Here is a 24,373-nt window from a genome sequence, read left to right as displayed (position 1 = left end):
TCACTGTAACTGGGGATCCTATGGATGCCCCAGCTACAGTGGGAAAGTGTCAAATAAAAAAAAAAAAAAAAAATGAATGTTCCCCAGAGGTCTTATATGTCGTGATTAGGGGACATAAATAGTAAAAAACATAATTACATACACAAGTGAATAAAATTACAGAATAAAACAATATATACATAAGAAAGAAAATAACACAAAGCCGACGCCAACCAAAACCGTTGCTAAATGCGCCCTGTAAACCAAAACCATATATATTAATTTATCAAAACGTCTGAAACAAAGAGGAACCCGTTCCCATACTTTATTTTAGCATAAATATACTAAATTTAAAAGTAATAAATATAAATGTTAAATCATTTTTTTAGCATTTTACCCCCAATAAAACTAAAAAACTGAAAAAAAAGTCAATGAAAAAGATATTTTAAACAATTGCCCTATGTGTCACGGAAAAAAACGCAGTAAAAATAATTTTGGTAGCTAAAGGAAACAAAATACGGCAGTAAAACCGCCACATGGGTAAACTCCCTAAAAAGTGTCTGGTTCTTAAGGTACAAAACAGCTTGGTCCTTAAGGGGTTAATACTTGGAAGAAGAGTTGCTCTTTTACATGTAAAGGTTCAAAAATGGACAAGATAGGGTTGTGTCCCTTGTCTCCAGCCAAATCACTGAATGGTCTTTGCTTTAAGGTACAGTAGTACATTTTACAGCTTGCCTATTACTGATCTAGATGTTGATGGCAGTGGTAGTACTTTGTCAAGCGAGTTGATCGATATGAAAATAGCGTCTAATAAGCTTTTATTTGTTTTTCGTTTTTTTTCCCCTGCAACTATTTTCTAATCTCATATATTTTCTTCAAGGGATCCACAGGCATTAAACTTCTTCCTGCACGGATCTGGTTGTAAATCAGTAAGTTTTTTACTTTTAAATTAAGTTAGTTGATTGAAGTTTGCATTTGTTTGCAGTAAGATATTTGATATATACAGTGATCCGTTAAAGGGAACCTGTCATCACGTTTGAGCCACGTAAACTACGTTAGGGGGAGTCCAAGGAGTTTTGTTTCATACTCACCGATCACCCCATTCCTGCACTGTGTTCTTATGAAGCTGGCACGTGCACACACTGTGACTTTTTTCAGCCGGCTGTGTGCATTTGCTATACTGTAGAGATGAATGAGATAGCATGCACACACAGTGCATGAGCCAACTATGCTTGAACACCACACAGGATCTGGGCACCCGGTGAGTATAAAACACAGCTTCCTGTTCCCTCACATTTGAACCCATTTATTTTATGGGGCTTAAACATGATGATAAGTTCCCTTTACGTTGCAATGGCCATAGGATACAATATTTTGAACATACAGGCCATTATAACTTGAAACCAAATTTAACATAAAATGTCAGCAGTCAGCAGTCTGCATCTGCGGCACATGGACTTTGCTGGGAAATCCAACCAATCAACATGGTCATTTCCCTGGCAAACTCTGATATCACTAAAGTGCTTGCACTGATTGGCTGCATAGTAGCGCTTACTGTACTGGACAATACTACATCTGCACCATTTGGTGCAAATTTTGACACCATCTGCAGCAGATTTTACCCTTTCAATTGATGCAGAATTTGATGTAGATTTTCAGCTGTGGAATATCCATACCATTTCCACTTCATGTGACCGCACCCTTGCACTATTGTGTAAAGAAGCAACTTTTTTGTTTTATTCACATGGTCTTTTGTTTCTGTTATAGTGCTAAAGGCACTATAACTAGGGCATGAAGCAGGGTGAATGCAAACGGCCGGGTCGGATTCCGCTGCGGGATGTGACCCATGCCCCTGCTGTGACCCGCGGCCCACCTCCCCCAGTGTCTTCTCTCGGCTATGCGAGGCCTGCACAGAAATAGGATATGCCGCAATTTGTTTACCGCAAAGGTTTTCACGCTGTCAAATTGCGGCTGTCTGCATAGCATTGTATAAACCAATGCAATCCTATGGCTGCGTGCACAGGCGGAAAATCTTGACGCAGAATTTCCGCACATGTGCATTCACCCATAGTCAGAGAGTGTGCACGGATTGTCTAAAGCTGAGGACCCAATAAGAAACGACTCTGGGAGCCATTCCTTTTCCCTGCATTGACATTATTAACTGTATCCAGGAGACCTGCTAACTGGAAACACACTTTGATTGCAATTACCCATTATATTCCTTTTTATTATGTTTGCTGCAATTTTGTAGTTATTTTTCTTTTTCACTCAATTTCAGTTTTATTCCTTAGAGGTTGTAAACCTTTATGTTTCTTTTTAGGCTGATGAAGAGTTAACAAATGCAGCTTTTTCTGCATCTAATTCAAATTCCATTTTCGCCAATACAAGTGTAAGTACAAAGCTCAAGAGTGCTATTGTTTTAATTTACCAAAGTTGAAGAAGCAGGGCATGCATAGTGCTCTGCTTTTGTATTGTATCCCAAAAAGCGGATCTTACTGGCAATGTGATTATTTGCATGGTTTTCCAGGATAGATAATTAGTAGTTGATTACCTGGGATCCACCAGTTGGGACCCGTGTCAGTTTCGGAACACCACTTCCCAAGTGGTGGACTACAGGCGATCAACTATTAATGACCTATTCTAGAGATAGGTCATCAATAGTTTTTTCCTGGAAAACCCCTTTAAGGGCCTTTTACATGGTCCAATAATCAGTCAAGAATGTTTGTAGGAATGTTCATTTAGCATTTATTTGCCCCATTCTACCCTGATTTTTGAGATACATGTTTTAATATAGTTTTATGAAGTAACTATTAAAAGCTATGTTTTAATTCTGGACTGATCGTTGAATTTTGCTTTGATACTCCTCATCTTGTAGTTTCTATAAAATACCTTTATTCTGAGAATCCACTGGTACCCATAAATGGATTTAACATATACACCGTCAGCGTTCCCTAGCCTATGTGCTAAACTTAGTGTTGTGAACATAGCTAAAGCTATATGAGCAGAAATTGTACAAAGGCACGCAGTCTCTATAGTTTTGTCGGCTCTCTATGCCAGTTTGAGGTGCCTCCATAAGGTGCTCAGTTCTCCCATAGAAGCTTTTATTACTCTCGTAATGTAAGGTAACAGAAAATATTTTTTTCACATTTTTTCCTTCATATAAAATTTGAAGCACATGGAGGTACAGTGTGGGATCGCAGCAGTCTATCGGTGACTTATTACATATCTGTGGAGTTATACGCTTGGCCCCTTAGCCAAGGGTATAACTCCAAAAAAAGCCTAATTTATTTTTTGCACAAGAATTAAATATTTTCTAACTCTTTATTGTAGTTTATTATTACAAATTTGTATGCGTAGATTACTTCATTAATTATTATTATTTTTTATTAAGCTGACCGATTCAAAGTCATCCATTAAAAGTGTACAAAGTCTTGCTGAAGAGGAATCCACAGAGGGACTTCAGCTGTCAAACAACATTCAGTTCTTTGAAGATGAACTTGAATCTTCCTCCATCCCAGACCTCAGTGAGGACATTCTACAGAAATCACTGCAGGAAGCCAATATCACAGAGCAGATATTGGCAGAAGAGGCTTATCTGGATGCCAGTGTAGGCTCAAGCCAACAGTTTACCAGTGTTCCGCCTCATGCCCATTCGTCAGCGTCTCTCACTCAGGCTACTAATGCCGCTAGTTACTCAGGTCAAACATTACATCCCATAGGAGTGACACATGTGCCTCTAGTCCCGCAGCAAGTAGGTTCATCATTTGCCAGCAATACGGTTGGTGTACAGCATGGTTTCATGCAACCCGTTGGAATAATTCCTAGCCAGCATATTCCTACCAGTAGTCACAGTGGCTCCGGACAGATCCATCTTATCAGTTCAATCAACAATCAGTCTCCAGTGATGACTATTAATAATCTTGATGGATCTCAGATTATACTTAAAAGTGGTCAGCAGGCACCTCCTAGTAGTACAAGCAGTGGAGTACTTGTGCAGAGTCATACTCCAAATGGTAATACAATGTTTGCCAGTCCCAATGTAAGTCCAGCCGGACAGCAAGTCACGGTTCCTTTCAGTAGTGGAAATTTCCAAACATCCTTACCTGTCCACAATATAATCATTCACAGAGGTCCAGCGCCAAATGTTCTTAAAACCCCAATTAATATTCAGCCAAAGCCTATGCAGATGGGACAACAAATGTCCTACAGCGTCAGTAATTTTGGAATACACCATCACCGGCATCAAGGAGCGCATTGTGTTCCTGGAAATTCAGCCCAAAGCCCTGCAATAGGTCAGCATATTCCTGTAACTCATCAACGTTCCCATAAACCATCAGGCCAGCAGTCAGGTGGCAGCATTGTTATCCATTCTCCTTTAGGTGAAGCACATGCTCATCATAATCAATTCCTCATTCCTGCAGGCCTTTCCCTAAACTCCAGTTCTCTCCAACATATCCAGGCCATAAATACCCAGTTTGTCCAGACACAGCCTTCACACCTTGGTCCTCACCAAGTCCCAGCAGAACATATAATGCTTAGTAGAAACACGGGTGGCATGGTTAGGCCTAGCCAACATTATCCCGGGCAAATGTTACATAGCCCAGGAACTGCTGTACAGCTTGTATCCGGTCAGACATTCTCAAGTCCAGGGGGACAAGTCATTTTGAACCAAGGACCATCTCCGATTGTGGGAGGACAAGTTGCACAAGTATCTCCTACACTGTTACATTTGTCACCTGGTCAAGGCAGTAAAGTTCAAGGAGGATCAACTTCATCCGGTTGCTCAAACTTGACGCCGTCAAATCGTTTTACTGTTGTAAATCCCAGCACTGTTCTTCAAGGAATGGGACCATCATTTCAGAGTTCTGGATCTGGTGACAATTATGTCGAAGGTCAAAATGACAGGCACCATCCTGTATTGAATGAGACTCATCTTTCAGGTTGCAACGCTAAATCCAACAGCATGTTCTGCTCCAACACCAACTCTAAGCAGCCGTTCTCCTGCAATCAGGTATGTTATTGCTTTACATTACAGCATGATTATGTCCTGTTGTATAATGTCTGTCCTGATGGCCATTGTAATAGTTTAGTTAAAGGATTTATCCCACCAAAATCACTTATACTCTCTCTACGGGATAGGTGATAAATGGTTGATTGCTGGGTGTCCAACTGCTGGGACTCCTTACAGGGTCCCATGTCCACCAGGTGAATGGCACAGCAGTGCACTTGCAGCGCCACCATTCAATTCACTTCTATGGGCTGGTGAAGATAGCGGAGAGGTGTGCTCGAATATCTTCATAGACAGTGGTAGAGCAGTGGTCATGCATGTGCATCTCCATTCACTAGGAGGGACTCTGTACACTGTTCTCTTGATTTCGGAGGTCGGACCTCCTAATTATCGTACATTTATCATTCATCTTGTGGATAGGTGATAAATAATTTTTGGCGGGTGACGTTTTTAAACAAACCATTCAGAGAATACAGGCTGCTGTAAAATGTACCTGTCCAAGGCTTCTGCAGAACAGTGAAAGGGAATGTGACTTTTCTGCAGCCCTGCAGGTTTATAATCAGAATTACTTTTGCATGTAAACGTTGCTTTAATTTAAACGTTATTTTAAGGAATTGCTCACATGACGGGCAATTATACTGCCTGTGCAGCCAGTTCAGCTGCACAGGGGCCCAGGGGTGGGGGCCTATTTTAGGGGTTGCCATTGCGAGTGGTCCCCTAAGCCAGGGGGGCTCATAAGCCCCCTCGCTACTATGGCAGCCAGAGCTGCCATCACATACCCCCCACGCTGCAACTCTTCTCTGCTGCACTGTGGGGGATGCTAGACTGTGTGGGGGACTTCTCCTAAACTGTGTGGGGTCTCTGCGGGGGACACTAGACTGTGAGGGGACACTGTGGGGGGCGCTAGACTGTATACAGGAGCAGTGGAGAATGCTAGACTCTGTGGGGGATGCTAGACTGTGTGGGTGCTCTGTGGGGAACACTAGAATGTGTGGGGGCGCTGTGGGGGACTTGTTCTAAACTGTGTGGGGGCTCTGTGGGGGACACTAGACTGTGAGGGGCGCTAGACTGTATACGGGACTAGTGGAGAATGCTAGACTCTGTGGGGGCACTGTGGAGGCTGCTAGACGGTGTGGGTGCTCTGTGGGGACACTAGACAATGGGGGGATGCTGTGGGGGCATTCTAAACTGTGGGGGCTCTGGAGGACACTATACTGTGAGGGGATACTGGGAGGCGCTAAACTGTATGCAAGTGCAGAGGAGAATGCTAGATTCTATGGGAGCACTGTGGGGGATGCTTGACTGTCGGGGCATTGTGGGGGACTTCTAAACTGTGTGGGGGCACTGTGAGGACACTAGGTATGCTGAGGCACTATGGAGGGCACTACAGCTGTAAGTTATTACTGGGTAACACTGAGAAGGGCATCGGAGCTAGCAGCAGGATGGCATAGTGTACTGAGACGAGTGCCCCGAGGCCAGATAGAGAAGGACAAACAGAGGACTGTAATCAGATCAGGCATCACCTGTTTTGGTAAATTTGCTATCGGGTAAATGAAGGGAGGGGGTCCCAGCCACATTCTTTGCATAAGGGCCTTCTGAACTTTGTGTCTGCTATGGCTCTTAACGCAATTCTCAAACACTGGCGTAGATTTATTATTACTGTATTTAATTTAGACATTTTGAAACTAGACCAGGCGAACAGTAAATGGACCGAACGATCACTGTGGCACATTCTGTGTTGTAGATTTGGCACATCTTGCTAAGCATAGCAGACTCTTTTCTGTTTTTCACGCCACCTCTTGGTTGGCTTTTTTAGACCAATATTTTGCCTATGTATGCGCTATTGCAACACTATGTGCAGCCGCAGTTTAATATTCTCGCTGCAGCCTCCTTGACATGTTGTGACCCTCATCATCAGGGGTTCAAGCCCCCGCATTTCCCTAGTGACATCGTTCAGGAGAAAATGCGTCGGGGACGCTGTGAGAGTTCTAAATGGCAACAGAGCAAACATAGGCAATTAGCTTGGATGGACTGCAGCCACTCAGACTTGGCATATGGCACACAATGTGTGTTAGTTGTGTTCTTTTACTCAATCATCGGGCCATGCAAATATGCTGGGGATCTTGTTTTTTTATGTGGGCATTAAAGTACTGCTAGTCAGCTACACATCTCCTTGTGTAAACCGAGATGCACGGCCATCAAGGGATAACTGTATTAATGGTCGTTTGTCACCGTGCAGCCGATCATCTGCTCATGTACATATTATTGAGGAGTGTTGATCACCATGCTCATTCTCAGTCATTGCTCATTAACACGGGTAGATGATCTATTTCTGTATAAACACCTCCTGGACAACCACTCTAAGCAGCTATGGTGAAATACTAGTATAATACCCCAAAACCGGTATATGAATGGCACACTGTGACCCCGGTGTTTTAAAGCACCGTGTACATAGGATGTTCATTCTTTGCAATAACAATAGCTATAAATTGTAAGCCTAACAAAGCTAATAAAGGCTTAACTTTTTCCTTTGTCCTGGCAAAAAGGGGATATTTTTGCCAAATGTCATTTTGTATATGAGTTTGATCCATTACAGGAGCTGTGCAGGACGTTTACTGTGGATGGCCTGTCTTCGGGATACATCTATATGGCAAACATAACCTTATAATGTGAATTCTTTTTTTCTTTTAGAGTCAGAAGAAAATTCAGAATCATCATTGTGCAGGTTCATTAATGAAAAACCAAGAAGGGCAGTCAAATACACCAGGTACGATGTGACATTAGTCTATATACCCAGAATTAGATACTTTTCAGCATTAAAGGGGTTGTCTGGTTTTCAAATTTAATGGCAGGTGCAGCTGTCAGAAAATAACAAATACAGCAGTACTTGACCCTGGTGATGCAGCGCTGCAGCCACACTGTTCACTTGGGTTCTCTTTGGCACATCATTTAAAAAAACACAGTGTTAGAATTACGCTTTTTTTGGTCACCCCGTCTCCAAGAAAAAATGAATAAAAATAATCAAAAAGTCATATGTACTCCAAAATGATACCGATAGAAACTACGCTACATCCTGCAAAAAAAGATCCCTTGCACAACTATATTGACAAAAAAATAAAAATGTTAGGGCTGTCAGAAGATGGCGGCAGACAATAATTTACTGTAATTTTTTTCCAAAGATATTTATCTTTTAAAAGAAGTACAGCCAAAAAAACAAACAAACTATATGAGTTGGATAAATAAAAAAGTTATGCTTTTTTAAAAGTGGGGAGGAAAAACTGAATATTAAAAAAGTATAGTCTTTGTCCTTAATGCTACCCTCCAATCTTGGGGAACAGAATTTGTCCAGTGACTGGAGAGGAGAGTTATATTACCTCGTGCCATCCTTTCTTCCTGTCCTGACACTTGTTCCTCATGCTATGCATCAGTAGTTAGACACTGCGCTGATTCCTAAAACTTAACTTTTAATGTATTTACTGTATATACTCGAGTATAAGCCTAGTTTTTCAGCACATTTTTTTGTGCTGAAAAAGCCCCCCTCGGCTTATACTCGAGTCAGGGAAGGCTTAAAAAAACCCCTCCATGCTCACCTCCCAGCCGGCATCTGTGTCTCTGGCGGCAGTGCGGCAGGCTGCTTGAATTTTCTCCACTGTCATCCCCCTGTCCTCTTTGCTCGGCTCTGTCTTCCCCCGCCGTCAGCGCTGCGTAAGTAAGAGCTGTGATTGGATCGAGCGTCAGCCAATTACAGCCAATGCTCCATCATTCACAGCCAATCAAGCTGCTTTAGATTTCTCCCCGCTGTCATCTCCCTTCTCGGCTTTCAAATCCTCTGCCGTCAGTGCTGTGTAAACACCCCCATCAGCTACTGTGCACAATACTGAGAGCATATTTAAGGTTTAAAATTATTTTTTTCTTGCAGATCACAGTGCTGGAAGTAAACATTTACATCATCATTTGTCATTGTCAAAAGAGGCTCTCCTGGGGCTTCAAAATACTGAGGTATGTGCTAAGCTCAAGTATATTTAATATGTACACACACAATAGCATGTATGAGTGTGTGTGTGTGTGTGTGTGTGTGTGTGTGTGTGTATGTGTATGTGTATATATATATATATATATATATATATATATATATATATATATATATATATATACACAGAATTGTTCGGCCGTGGGGATTCACCTTTCCTGCTCCCTGTTCGGAGCAAGAAAGCAAAATTCCTGCCGCAGATGTGCAACCACCCTAGCATCTGCATGGAGTTTGTATGTTCTCCCTGTGGTTTTGAGGAGAAGAAGAAGCATGGTGGCTCAGTGGTTAGCCCTGTTGCCTTGCAGCTGTGGGGTCCTAGGTTCAAATCTGATGAAGTGCAACATCTGCATGGAGATAAAGGTGAATATCGGAAAAAAGAAGGAGACGATATAAACTCCATGCAGTTGTTTTTAGATTTGTACTCCAGCACTACAAGGCAAAAGTGCTAACCACTGAGCCATAGGAGAATAGGCACCACCACCATATTCGGCCTGGACAAACTGCTTGAGGTCCGGGCTTGCTTCGAATTGAAATTTTAGTAAAATTCGATCCGAAATGGGGTTCAACTGGTTCGGTTCACTGAACACAAGTCAGCATAGTGAACCAAATGGTCTGATTGGTTCAGTAATGTCATTCAATAAATAGCTGTGGTTGGTTCATCGAGTGCCAACTCTAATTGGCTGAGGCGGTGCTCGTGGACCAGTCAGACAAATCACTTGCTGGAGGCGGGGTATTCAAGTCCTGTCACCAGCAAGAGATGCTCTGTCGGCATTGAGGACTACACGGAAGCCTGATGGAGTGCCGGTAACCAGTGGGAGAGACCCTGAACGGTGCCTGCTAGGTGAGTATTGCTTTTTTTCATGTAGTGTACCTAGCGCTTATAATTCAAGCACTTCCCACACACACTCCCCCCACCCCCCTTTCCTGAAAATCCAGGTAGGGCTTATTATTATCGGGGTAGGTCTTATTTTCGGGGAAACGCGGTAATTGCCTTAAATTGAAAACTCTTTCTTTTTAAAGATTGTTTCACATTCTGTTTCATTGATAGGTTGAAGGGCGTCCTGGTTTACTGAAGAGGCCACCCACAAGGCAACTCACTAAAGAAGCACTGTAGGTTGAAAGTATTGCTGTCCTTCATTCAATACACTGATTGTGCTATAAACTCTTGATTGTAATTTCGACTTTTAACCCTTTTGAATACAGATTTCTCCAGCATCTGCGTAAAGAGCAGGAGCATTCCCTGCAACCAGATAGAAGCAGATTTCAGTCTTTGGATAATGCGTGTGAAAGGCTTTTCCCATACCATATTTTTCAAGGGTCGCTGCCTACTGAGGAAGATCTGCAGCTAGGTAGTTCAATATATACTAATCTTATTTTGTCTTTTAACTGCATCTGACATATGGATAGATACCTTAAAATGAGAGTATTTATAAGATGACCGGTAGAAATTTAGTGGATCCCTCCCATGTAAAAAAAAAATCTGCAAGGATTTTATGGCATGCTGCAGATTTTTAAACCCGCAGGAAGTCCTATATGTGGTATATTTGTTTTAGCTTCTAGCACTGACCCTGCTGTACTTATAGTAACAGATGTTGCATGGCTTCCACACTACCAGGGGCCAGGCAGTTGCTTTCAGGTATGCATGTGTTTCACATGAGTCATATGAATGCCATGCAAACTTGTCATTGCCTTTTGGGGTCAGTTGAAACATCATGCATATATTTTAACTGACCCCAAATGGCAGTGGACATGCGCAGGGTTACTGTGATACATTAGGTAGAGAGTTAGGGTCCTTTTACATGACTATCCTTCAGATTCCCGCAATCAAGCTAGAGTCTGAACGATTCTGAACAATTTGGGCCCTTTTACACAGTACGGTGTAGCTTTTTGATGGGTTCAGGGAATCTTAACGTTCTGTTTACTGTGAATGGAGGCAGCCAGTCGGAATGGTCTCCAGACAACTCCACCCCCATTCACTGAGTGATCATCACCGGATGACTGTCAGGTGCTGAAATGTTCCATTTAAAAGGACCCTTGATTAGGGTAATATTGATAGCCTCTTTCAAAATAGGTTACCCTTACTTTGATCTCGTTTGGATGAAGAATCAAACACAGCAAAGTGCAGGGCTCATTTGTTTTACATTCATATAAAGTTATTATGTATATCTTTGCCGCTTTCTGTGTACACCAGTAATGTTAAGTTTTAGCCCTTTTCAGTTCTCTCATCCAGTCAGTGATAAGTCTGTTTCACATGTTGACTTATTACTATATCATGTTTATACTGTTTTAATTACAGTGGACAATGAGTTTGAGACTGCAGCTACACATCTTTTGAAGAAGACCCAGGCAATGCTCAACAAGTACCGCTTGCTGCTGCTGGAAGATGCAATGGTGTGTAATATAGATACAATGTGTATTAAAATTATTATGAATTTTATTATGGTTATATGGGAAAAGGGTTTATCTGATTATAAAAAATAGATGGCATAGGCCATCAATATTTGATAAGTGTGGCTCTGACTGCGCACCAATCCTGATCACTGTGGTGCTCACCCTTTATTGTTTAGATCCATTCACACACATGTGTTTCTTGTCCATGTGCTGCTAATGTATTTCACAGACAGCATATCAATCCACTATAGCTAATTAGAGTATTCACAAGATGTTTTTTTTCACACAGACTGATGGTTCATGTGAAAAAAAAAATCACAGGATGTCCTATTCTGGTCCATATCATGCAGTGTCCACTTGCCATGGGTATCAAACAGCAGACGGATGTGTGTTCATATGCTGTCCAATGTGAGTTTTGCCTAAGAATCTTGGGCACAACTTGCACACACCCATGTGAATGGGCCCTAACAGACACCGCTCTATACTTTTAACAATGGCTGTGCCTGGTATTATAGCTCAGCCCCATTCATCTGAATAGGAAGAAGGTGTAGTAAACTAATGCCAGGCAAAGGCACTATAAAGTGTAAAGCACTGTACCTAGTAAACAATGAAGGAGATGTAGCATTCACTGGGGCTCCATGGTCCTTTCAATCAGCTAATCATGGAAGGTGCCGAGAGTCAGACCCCCGCTGATCTAATATTTATGGTCTATGTCATGGATGGGAGAGGGGAGACCCAACAGATCACGCCTCTATCACCGATTTGTCACGGATCGACTAAACAGAGAGCTCTCGCCGCTGTGAATACTGGTCACGGCAGAGCCTTGGTCGATCACTCTAGCGGGATTGCAAGCTTGGATTCGTTAGAATACAGGTGGATTTATACCCAGCTTTCCCAAGCTTCTGCACGCATGCAAATTGAAAGCTCAAATCACCACCTCATCCGGTCTACCAGCTCCAGCACTCTGCAGTACCCACACACACTCGTTGCCACCAACTTTTATATCACAGGTAAGCTGAAACCCAGACTATGAATTATTAACACAATTTTTGGAGTCATGGTTCGTTTTAAAACGGACAAAGCTTAACTAATAAATTGCAGATTTATTCTAGAAAAGAGACTAGCAATGCTAAATATTGATATGTACAAATATATACAGAAAAAGATGTTACAGTGGATATAAGGTTTACAGGTATGCACAACAAACAGTACTTAAAATAAAGATACCAGATTTAGGATGGTCGGCCCAAGGTTCTGTTTGTGTGGAGTCACGGGAAGCAAATGGGAAAATCTTTACACTGTGGTGTATCTCCGAAGGTCTGACAACTGGGTCTCCCTGAGACCCTAGTTTTAAAAGTTTCCCGATAACACACCTCCCCCTGCCCCCTCTGAGGTCAATCAGAGAAGGGTGGGGTAAATGCGTATGGGCTTGTGGAAAAAACATAATTCCTCATCCCGGCTATATCCGATCCAGAATATTTGCCTGGCATATTTCCGGTCATGATTTTATCTATTCAGTGATGCCAGATATGACACATAAATTATTGCCAGGTACGCAGATACACCACTTGGGGGTGTTCTGGGCCCTGCACCCCAATGAGTTAGGATGCATTTTGTTCAGCTGGCCTGCCCTATTCTGAAAATATAATTCAGATCGGGCTAGGACCTTCACACAACCAATAGTCTTTATTAAAAGATTTTTCCCTAATTTGAATGTCGGCGCCAGCACGTCTGTGAGAACCCAGCTCCCTAGGTTTCCTTAGACTTCATTAACAAGTAAATGGTCACATAATTGGGTTCCCTCATGCTAATTCTGAATCCAATAAAGGAGAAAATAAAGGAAAGGGGTTATTTACATCAAAGGTCTTATTAAGGTGAGACCAGTTGCCTTTCTAAGGGCTTAGTCAGACGGGCGTTTTTTGCCGCGATTTGCGCATGCGCATGCGTCCGGCGATTTTTTTAAAACCATTGCTTCGCAATGGTATCGGACACATGAGCGCTTTTTATGCGCTCGTCCGAAAAATTATAGAACAAAAAATCGCAGATCGCACCTATCTGCGATCTGCGATTCCTGTTCGCTTCTGTATATGCGCTCAATGGGGCCGGCGGCAGCAGCGCCGACCCCATTGAGAACATATAGAAGACAAATCATTCTTCTCTGCCACAGCTGTAACAGCTGTGGCAGAGAAGAACGATGTTTGCCCATTGAATTCAATGGAGCGGCAATACAGCCGCTCCATTGAAAGCAATGGGCTGCCGGCGTGCGCGGGGTTAATTGTGGGGAAGGGGTTAAATATATAAACCCTTCCCTGCAATTCATGCTAAAATGTGTTAAAATAAAAAAAAATTGTATACTCACCTTTCCGCTGCAGCCGGAGTCCAGCCGCGGCTGCTGTCAGTTCTCCTGAACTGCTTCTCGGCACTATTCAGCCGGCGGGGCTTTAAAATCCCCGCCTGCTGAATGATCTGCTCTGATTGGTCACAGCCTGACCAATCAGAGGCCGGTTTCACTCACACACCCATTCATGAATTCATGAATGGGTGAGTGACTGCTGCCTCTCAGCGCTGAGCCAATCAGGGGCAGGTCTGACTCACATCCATTCATGAATTCATGAATGGGTGTGAGTGAGGCATGCCTCTGATTGGCTCAGCGCTGAGCCAATCAGGGGGCAGGTCTGACTCACACCCCCTTCACACCCACTGCAGGACGGCTGCCCGGAGCTGCAGGCAGAAGGTGAGAATGCAATTTTTTTTTATTTTAACACATTTTAGGATGGATTGCAGGTAAGGGCTTATATATTTAAGCCCTTACCGACAATTCATCCCGGGCTCGCCCGCAGCGCACGGCTGTATTGCCGTCTCCATTGAATGCAATGCGCTGGACAGCTCCGGCCCGTTTCTAATGAAACGCGGCTAGGAGCAGATTTTCGGGCGATTTGCGGGCGACTTGCGCGCACCGGTCACGCGATTTGCGGATGCGCATCCGTCATGCGATCCGCAAATCGCGGCAAAAAACGCCCGTCTGACTAAGGCCTAAATGTGAATATCCACAGGCAGGAGTGAGTAAATGGGTGAAAGGTTGACTGAAAACTACCAATTCAATCTAACTACATACAAAATGGCTGACGGCCCGCCAGTCTTTATATCACAGCCTATCCTAAGAATAGGCCATTAAATTTAAAGAACCAGATAACCCTTTTTAGTGGAAACAATACTAGTAGCCATAGGTATTAGTGACCGTATGGCTATCAGCTGTAAAATGTTTGTGGATGGCTTAAATTGTTGTCTTTAACATTTTTACCTCTCTGTACCTAAATATTTGCCATGTTACATAAAGGATTCACAACAATTACATTTTTCAACATTTTTCAAATCTTTGATGCAGTATTAATATTTTACTCCTTTGTCTGTGTAATTACCTTAGCGGATCACACCTTCTGCAGAGATGGTAATGTTAGACCGAATGTTTAACCAGGAAGAAAGAGCCATGCTCACACGTGAAAAAAGAATGGCATTGGTCGATCCTGGTAAGTTTTTTTTACTACAAAAGGCCAAAACGAGGTGAACATTTTTCATTTGTTAATAAATTTTCTAGTTTTTACATAGGATAAATAACATAAAAATAACCAAGAGAGAGAAACGGATAAAGAGGAAAGAGTTCTCCAATACTGGTCAGCAGCTGTTCTTAGACAAGTTCTTTGTCTAAGGGTATGTTCACACAACGGAATACACGGCAGAATTTTCAGCATGAATTCCACATCAAAATCCGTTGCTCTCCCCGTGTATTTTGCCCTGTCGGTGGGCAAAATCCGCATGCAGAAAATGTCACTTTTTGATGCAGAAACGTTAGTTTCCACATTAGGATTCCTAATGCAGGCGCAGATTTTGCCCACGGATATCCAAACCAAAAACCGATGCGTTTTGAATTATGAATTCTGCCATGTGAACGTACCCTTAGTTCACATGTATTGGAAATGTGCGGATTTTCCAATGGAGAAAATCTGCACCAAAATCCGCATTTGTAAGGTTTTTTTTATTTGGACAGAAAGGCAGTTTATGTGATTACTGTATATACTCAAGTATAAGCCTAGTTTTTTAGTACATTTTTTGTGCTGAAAAAGTCCCTCTCGGCTTATACTCAGGTAAGGTAAAAAAAACAAAACGCAATACTCACACCATCTGTGTCCCCGGCACGATGGTCTCCCGGGCGGTATGGCAAGCTGCTTCAGAATTCGCCCCGCTGTCATCTCCCTGCTTGGCTTTGAATTCCCCTGCCATCAGCGCTGTGTAAGTAAGCGCTGTGATTGGCTCGAGCACTAGCCAATCGCACCCGGTGCTTGATCTAATCACAGCGCTTACTTACACAGCGCTGATGGCGGGGGAATTCAAAGCCGCGCAGGGAGATGACAGTGGGGAAATTCTGAAGCAGCTTGCCACAGCGCCGGGAAGACCATCACGCCAGGAACACAGATGCCGGCTGGGAGGTGTTTACCCAGTGTATACACGAGTACAGCTCGGCTTATACTTGAGTCAATATGTTTTACCAGTTTTTTGTGGTAAAACTTATTTACTCGGCTTATACTCGGGTCGGCTAATACTCGAGTATATACGGTATTTAACTTTGATTGACTACCAAGGAAAACATATAAAGAGAGCGGTAAGACCCCCTGTGTGGCCAACTGACAGACAAATTAGCCCAATTGGAGCTTACAGCTGTCAGGAAACTACTTCCACAAACTAAAGAGGTATGATTGAAAATGACATATATTCCTCTTTCCACAGATGGTTACTTGTCAGAGTTTTGCTGCATTAATAAATTTCAAGAAGGTTCTTCAGATGAAAAGGTTCTCAGCAGTCAGGATACAGACACAGATGCAGACCCGACCTTATCAGACGCTTGTCCGAGGGATGATGATTCTGAAGACAAGACGAGCGAGGGTAAAGTACATGATGATCCATTATCAGTGCCTAAAAACAATTCAGCATCCCCTAAACCCAATGACACTTCTGAGGATAAAGACAGCCTTAATAAAGATAGTAAGTTGAAGAATACAAGTCTTTTACCGCAAAAACAACTATTTGTTAGCCTTTATAAACTGAAGCGTAAGTACACAGAATGTTCTTCAGACCCCGATGATTCTTGTGAGACGTCTAACAAACCAGACCCTGTTGCCAATTCGCCAATGTCCATTCCTGTTTCTGGTTCAAATAAAGAGACAGGTGATGTAGAACATTTCCAGGGTAAAGTGGCGGGACCCTCGCAAGATGCTGTCTGCAAGCCAAGAGATGTTGCAGCGAGCCCCGGAAAACTTTGTACCACTTCAACTCTTAGCGAGAGCGTAAAAGCAACAGTCAGAAATGTCCTGGAACTTAAACTAAGTGCAAAACACTTCAAAAGTGACAATTCCAGCAGCAAGTCAACAGAATTACAATTTTCAAAACCATCCGCTCCGACATTGGAGGAAAACTGCATGGATAAGCCCATTTCCGATGCTAAAGAAGGTGCAGCAGAAACGGATTCGGTTTTAGAAGCAGCTGTAAATAGTATACTAGAGTGCTAAAGGACAATGTTCACGTTTTGTCTGTGGGATGCATGCCACCGGAGATTGGAGAAAAGCAATAGTAGTGACTTTATTCTCAAGCAAGATTGTTAACAGCACACAGCGGCTTTAGGGCAGCCATTACTGAATGAAAGCAAGCCTGCTTTAGACAATCAGGATGGATCTGGAAAAGCAGGTCTCACTAGTAATACAAGGATTAAAACTCTATTCGTTCTTTTTTTTGCACATTTTCATTAAAGATGCAATCTCTATTGCAAATCTCAAGCGGCCTTATTTCTTTGGTATTAGATGAGTTAGGTAAAGCACTGCCACCTATAACAGACAGAAGCATAATCGGTATAAATGCAGTAAATCTATGGGATCTTTATTTTTATGAAGTCCTATATTGTAATGTGTTGTTTGCACTTAATATGCATAAACACACTTTGGGCATTTTTTATGTTGTGCCAAACTGGCCGACGCAACTTTTTGCAGCATTTTTAACGTTTATGAAAGTGGTCTTGTGTGCCACACATTCTTCCTACATTGTAAAACATTTTATGCATATGCTGCATTTCCAGATTCAAAGTGGATCTTCTTATCCCCCTTATTGAAGATCATTTGCATTCATGTGTCAACTACTAGATAATCTTCTTCCTCTTACTGATTTTTTTTTTTATAATCCTTGTACCTTGTGGTAGTAGAAATCAGCTATCCACACACTAACTTTATCTTGAACTTGCCTCGCGCAGGGGAAATGTTGCATTACAGGTAGGCCATTCACATGAATAGCCACCTGTAATACCAAAATGGCACTAGGTCTGCCAGAAAGGGATGCCCTCTTACCAAGCAGCTTTCGATTTTGGCCCACAGCGTTAAATTCCAAGCTCTATGACATTCATATGCCCTAAAAGGGCACATGAATAGGGGTTGTTCTCTTAGCCCAACCCCTTTAGGACAGCTCAGCTAGGCTGCATAGCAAGTAGCCGACATTGTAAAGAATAACAGGTAAGCAATACACAAAGGGTGGTGACTTGCATACAATTTCAAGCCCACAACAGGACATCCGCTTTAATCTTGGAACTACATTTTTTTTTTATATGTGACCCCAAAAATGATTTGCGAGATTGCACCTTTACTGAAATGTCTGTCCTCTAAATCAGATGAGATAACCATTTCGGCTTTTAGAGACTCCTTGTACCATTCAGAATAGATTAGAAGTTGATTGGTTTCTATGTAACGGTACGTGTGCTTCATGTGTCGGCAATCTTTTGTACATGTTGACGCTTGGATGGTTTATTGTGTGTGACGCAAATGAGAATCAGCTCTGTTGTAAGCAATACATTGAATGTGCATATAGCGGTCATCCACATTTCGTACTATACTTAGAAAGGGAGAGTGCAGATAATTGTTACAGTCTTCAATATTATTCATTATCATGCCAGGATAACACATAGCTAATTTATCCTTGAACCTGGGGGCATCGGACTATAGCTGGCCATAGACATAATGGTAACTGTTCACTTGTTAGCACTAATTAACTACATTAAAAGATGAAGCACCAATCAACAAGATCGGTGCTTGCCTACAAGGGCTTCACACGAGCTGATTCAGACTCTTTTAGGAGATAGATGTTCGGTCATGTGTTCATTCATCCCCCATTGAGCTTCATCATTGTCGGCAGCATATCTCACATTCGTATGGGGAGATGTGTCATCGACAATGATAATTTTTTGGTGCCACATACAAGATGTAATCACCCAATGAGCGGGTGTATGCTAGCTCCTAGGAATGTTCTTGCCCGATTATTGGGCTGTGTAACTGGCCCTTTAGCTATTGAAGCAATGAAAAACAGTTTAATCGCTTGCAAGAAAGATGAGCCTCAGCGGTGTAGCATCTACATGGCTGCCTCTACGGTATCTACACCACAGGGCTGGCTTCACATCTTCTCTGATCGTAGCCTATGAATGGATCGTCTCTGAACGTTTACATATTACTTGCATATGCCATTAATGACCGATCATTAAAGGTCTTGTGCCAAGTTTAAAACTCATTAAGGAATAAGTGTGTGATCGTTGGGTATCCAACAAGTGAACCCCCACTGATTATAGGAACAGCGGTCCCGTATTCGCTCATATGAACGAAATAGTGGTTCAGCATTTGTGTCGCCACTCCACTCTTCTTGATGGGGCTGTTGGAGATTGATGAGCACTTGTACACTGCTATCTATAGTCCAATAAAGATGAATGGAGCAGCAGTGCACATTCTTGAATGTGGGGGCTATCTTGAAATCATTGGGGCTTCAAATGGTCAAACTCTCGCCAGTCAAACCTATCGTCAATCCTTTGGGATATTCCTCTTAAATGGAGTATCCTGTGGCTCCCTTCCAATTGTTACTAGGAGTTGGTAGGAGCACTGTGTAAGTTTGTCTCCTGCCTATTCCTCTTCTCTTTATCCAGAGTTCCCATGGTCAGCCCAGTATAGTTTATAGCAAATAACATGGCCCTTGGCAAAAGCAAAGCTATCGCTTACCTGTCACTTCCCTCTATTGATCAGCTTGGGTCACAGTGGTTTTACCCCATGCCATCAATATTTCTACTGAGACAACTCCTTTAATCAGCTACTGAATAAGAAAGCACATATGCAGATAAAGTATTTGCAACTGTGGGAGATGCTGCTTCAAATATTCTTCCACATATGTCCCTATGTTAATAAGTGTCTTAATGGTAAAATACCTGGACACTGGTTGGAGCAGGGGTATAGCTTTCAGTCTATGGCCAGTTTATGCCTCTTTACTTGCACAGCTGTATAAAAAATTGCCCCAGAGTCTTGGGTCATGAAGCTGAGCCAAATGAACTTTGGTGGTCTTGCGCACATTTACACATTACTGATAATGGCGACTTTACTATAACTTCACTGTTCATACAAACAATACAGCCATCGATTGTCACAAATGGTCCATTTGTGGCAGTCTTGAAAAGCATGGCTGCATCCTTACGGATGTCCTGTAAGAATTTACTTGTAATGTGTTTTCTGTGGATCAAATGCTTCTGTGTCACTCAAAAAATGCAGCTATCATGGGTTTCATCGACTCGTGCAAAACTAACATTCCTGTCTGTCAACTTTTACAACAGTTATAGCATCAACCCAGGTTAATTTGGTGCAGACAATTCTTCAAATCACCATTACTGTACAACATTCGGGACAGTATGCCCATGGGAAATCCATTGGTGCAATAATCTAAATTTAGGAACTTGATTTTTTTTTGCAATATTTTTTGCTTTTTAGTGTTAACATCAAGATAAAAGCCCTCAAAAGTAAATTAGATGCAAAATATTTAGCATTATATATGTTCAAAATAATAGCGTTCTCGTTGCAATTACGTACTTAAGTGTAGAGCACGGTAGGGAACAGTAAGAATAAATGATGCTCTGATAACCTTATTTTAGACTCTGTTCATACCAGTATCACGGCTTCTGTTTATAACCCAGCTGTGACAATTATGACTGATCTGTTTTCGAGTGGATCTTATATACCTAAAGGGGTTATCCTACAACCAACTTTTATCACCTATTCATAGGAGAGGGGATAAAAGTCTGATCAGTGGGGATCCCAATATTGGGATCGCCACTGGGTCCTCAGAAAGAGGGTCCCTTGTCCCCCTTTTCTTCTCATTGTACTTCTTCCAGAGTATGTGACAGTCAAGCATGCACACTGCCACACCATTCATTTCACTGGGACTGCTGTATAGTTCACTACAAGCACTCGGCTATCTCTAGCAATTCCATAGAGTTGAATGGAGTGTCAGTCTCTACTTGGCCGCCACGTTATCCAAGCTCCCTCCTCACTGCAGAGAATGCAGTAAGCAGGGGAGGGGAACACAGGACCCCCATTCTTTAGATCAGTAGGAAGTCTCAGCAGTGGAACCTCCACTGATAACACTTTTACCCACCTCCCTGGTGATAAGTTAGTTGTAGGAATACCCCTTTCAGTCTGTCAGGTTTCTATTGGTGTCCTGGTAGTTTTTACGGCAATGAGTAGCATTGCAGTCTGTTCTCTTCTTGCTGGCTAAACTTTTAAAAGCCCTGAACACCCCAGCAAAAACATTGTAAGTTGGAGGATCCCTCAGGATTCGTTAGGATCCAATCCAAGATTGATCAGTCACAGCTGTCATGGCTCCGTCATGAATGGAATTGTGAGCTGAGTCTTACACATTACTATCCATCTATATTACTATCTGCTTTTTGCCTCAAAAGTTTTCAAAAGACTAGTTTAATGTTTTGGATGATAAATATGTACAAGTTCTGGGTAAAGTTATCTTTTAAAGTCAAACTAGTAGTCAAACTAGGGTAGTCTGGTTAAGGGGGTTGTATAAAATTTATCCTCATGCTCAGCCTCTGCTCCATTCATGCGGGAACGGTCTGGAATGATCGGACAATAGTTATAGGGGATATAGATAGGAGATAATTTTAGATCTTGGTTTAACCCCTTTGAGAGGATCCAATTCAATATACCATATAATATAGGTGGCCACCATAGTCTAATTCTAGACTCCTTCATTTCAAAATTTCGGTGGGCATCCTTCAATAGCACTGTGTTACAAAAAATGTTTTTTTTCTTGTTTTCTGGACAAAGTTTTGTATTTCTTACAAAGTTTTGGGTGCTGATTCCAAATTTGTGCTCAGATTTTGACTGTCAGCAACAGATTTACAGACAATAACCTTAACAGTAGAATAAAGAATTAAATGCTTTATAAATGTACTTATACTCAGTAAATCCAGAATAGGGGAAAATACAGTTCTAAGGCATGACACGAGACCACCAGGTGGCAGATATATCATGACAAAGAACTTCCAGAAGTGGCACGAAAATACGAGAAATTAGATGCAATGTTTGCATTAGTCACTTATTTCTTTCATGTCCGCCAGTGTTTTCCCTTGGAATGTTCCAGCAGTAATCAGCCGGCATTGCAGACATCCACTTTCCTTCATACCATTTTTCATTTGCACATATGTCCTGGTGATATCCTTCACCATGCTCATCTGATAAGTCAGTGCATCTCTCCAGGAAGTACTGGTAGACAGTTTTGATAAATGAGGCCCATTGTTTTAACAGTCAATATACTGTAACAAAATGGTACAATATTAAATATCTTACTTTCTTATGATGACTAGAACTTCATTATCTTGGCTGATAGACAATTTTGGTTGCTGTGTTTGGATTCAGCACCCTGAACATAGGTAAGAACATTGTTTTGTTTTCTCACAGGAACATATAACCTTGTAACACAGTGTACTTTGTCATTTACATAGCACTTATGGATAAGGGGTGCGAAAAAAAACTTTCTGCTAAAGATTGATGTCTTTAGATAAGCCCTTCCTCTGGTTAACAATGGAGCTGACTAGTAGGAGACGAATCTCTAATTTTTCTGACAGATTTCGGCTCTATTGTGTCCCTTGAGATATTCCAAAACGTCTTTCAATAGGTTTGTGTTCTCCTTGAGATGTGTTTTCTCTATGCATTTCAAGGGGGGAGGGGGGGGGGGGTTACTTAAAAAAAAAAGTTTCTATAAGTTGTTGATAAAAACAACAAGAACTACAGACTGGCAGGGTGTCCCTAATTCTTACCCCCACTATTCGGATTAGTAGGATAGGTGGAAGCAGTTGTACAACATCCAAAACCGATTCGGGAGGGACTGTCTTATGGGTATAGATAACACGCACTATCTTATAGATGTCCCTTGCCACAAGACAGGTACAACTCCTATAAAGAGAATTTTCCGAAGGCCATGGGGTTTACTAATTAACAGTAATTTGGAACTTTCTCTTATTTTTACTGCATTGCAGCTTACTTCTGCTCCCCATACATTATAGAGAATCCAATCTATAATTTTAGGATGTGACACAAGTGCACATTTATTGACACAAGTAAAACATTTAGTATACTTTCTGTATTTGTACTATGTGTTGGTTTGCGGCTGGTTAGTGTAGTTTCTTATTGTCTAGGCCAGTGTAGTTTACATAAGCAAATATATGACAAAGGATCGTCGTTTCACTAAACCTAAAAGTTACAAATGGTTTGGCATAAAAAATGGAGGAAAAACTGATACATTGTATTATGTCTACTGCAGCTTCTGTAGGGACAGTGAATGACTTCTGTCATCTACCACTCCCTTAAAGGCGAGGATTAGTCTTAAAGGGGTTTAAGCAAAAAATTAACAATCTGTTAAAATAATATAAGACGCTGTACTCACGCTTACTGTCTTCTGCTGATAGAAGGAGTAAAATATGCTGTGGATCCACACCAAAATACCCATCAAATTCCTAATGGTGCCAATTTTGACACAGGTTTTGGTGCAGAGTTGCTGCAGATTTTCCCCCCTGAGATTAAAAAGACTTTTTAACACGTCAGATAATGACTGGCCTTCTATATCTAACAATTGGACCATTTGATCCAGAAGTTTTGGTTTTAGCCAACCTACATTTTAGGTTTAGTGAGCCTGATAGAGGCTGTATATTTGCTTTCCATACAGAATATTAGAGAAGGTAACCTGTTTCGACCATATTGCTGTCTCTCAGGTAGGCGGCCTGTTCTCCAGCAGAAATATGCAGGGAGGCAATATAAAAGTGCCCATACACATGAGATAAAGGACACCTGAAATGGGAACCATTTTTTGAAAAGATAATACGAACTATCGCTCGCGATGGCAAGTTGGAAAATGTAGTCCGTGTCTGACCTAAACTATATGATTGTGCGAATTTGATTGGTCATTTGCCATATTGTACAAGCCAAAGGGAATCACTTTTTTAAAAAAAGCAACTCCCTGATTGGCCAATGTAGGATTGCTTGACCCCACGGACGATGGGCAATCATTATCTTAAGTGTATGGCCAGCTTAACTAATAAGGGCTTTACAGGATTCCCTGGGTTATGGTTGACTGCTTATTAGTTATGCTTGTTCCCTGTCGGTTTTTGTGCAAGTACTGTCTGCCTAGGAGCCAAAAAGTTGATTTTCAGAATGGAATATTTGGGATTCCTGCTTTCTTCATATAACCCTCTCTATATCAAGCAACTAAATAGAACAAGGACTCTGACAGGTCCCTTTTAAGAACTGTTTACTTTCATCATACGCTGCCTTTTTACGTTGTCTAATCAGTAGAGACTATTATGGTTCGTGAAGAAATGTTGCGGTCAGCAAATGTATGTCTTTTTGTCTCGATACCTGCTCACTTGGTTTAGGTCTTTTGCAGTACTGCTGGATATTGCTCACAAAAGATAGCGGCTGTAGTTAGAGGTCTAACAGAGGCTCCGCAATAGGAATGTAAGTGTATGAAAACCATGTCGTTTATCCAGCTTAATGTGAAGACATAGGATGTTTTTGTACATTCACATTTTTTTTATTTTCATTTGTGCCAAGTTTAAGCAA

General features: G+C 41.8%; 1 protein-coding gene across 1 annotated transcript in view; it reads left to right on the top strand.

The window, feature by feature from the left end:
- BICRAL (BICRA like chromatin remodeling complex associated protein) overlaps positions 1–22,434 on the top strand; it is a 23,722-nt gene extending 1,288 nt beyond the window's left edge. Inside the window, exons 3-12 of the mRNA XM_066595580.1 lie at positions 860–908; positions 2,300–2,368; positions 3,371–4,990; positions 7,679–7,754; positions 8,907–8,986; positions 10,066–10,127; positions 10,221–10,366; positions 11,314–11,408; positions 14,833–14,935; positions 16,191–22,434. Of these exons, the coding sequence (XP_066451677.1) occupies positions 860–908; positions 2,300–2,368; positions 3,371–4,990; positions 7,679–7,754; positions 8,907–8,986; positions 10,066–10,127; positions 10,221–10,366; positions 11,314–11,408; positions 14,833–14,935; positions 16,191–16,969 (3,079 nt within the window). The 3' untranslated portion in view covers positions 16,970–22,434. The remainder of the gene's footprint in view (positions 1–859; positions 909–2,299; positions 2,369–3,370; positions 4,991–7,678; positions 7,755–8,906; positions 8,987–10,065; positions 10,128–10,220; positions 10,367–11,313; positions 11,409–14,832; positions 14,936–16,190) is intronic.
- Positions 22,435–24,373: the final 1,939 nt, after the last annotated feature.

The sequence above is a fragment of the Eleutherodactylus coqui genome, chromosome 3 (genome assembly GCF_035609145.1).
Source record: "Eleutherodactylus coqui strain aEleCoq1 chromosome 3, aEleCoq1.hap1, whole genome shotgun sequence".
Taxonomy (NCBI): domain Eukaryota; kingdom Metazoa; phylum Chordata; class Amphibia; order Anura; family Eleutherodactylidae; genus Eleutherodactylus; species Eleutherodactylus coqui.
This window is presented reverse-complemented; position numbering and strand designations above follow the sequence as displayed.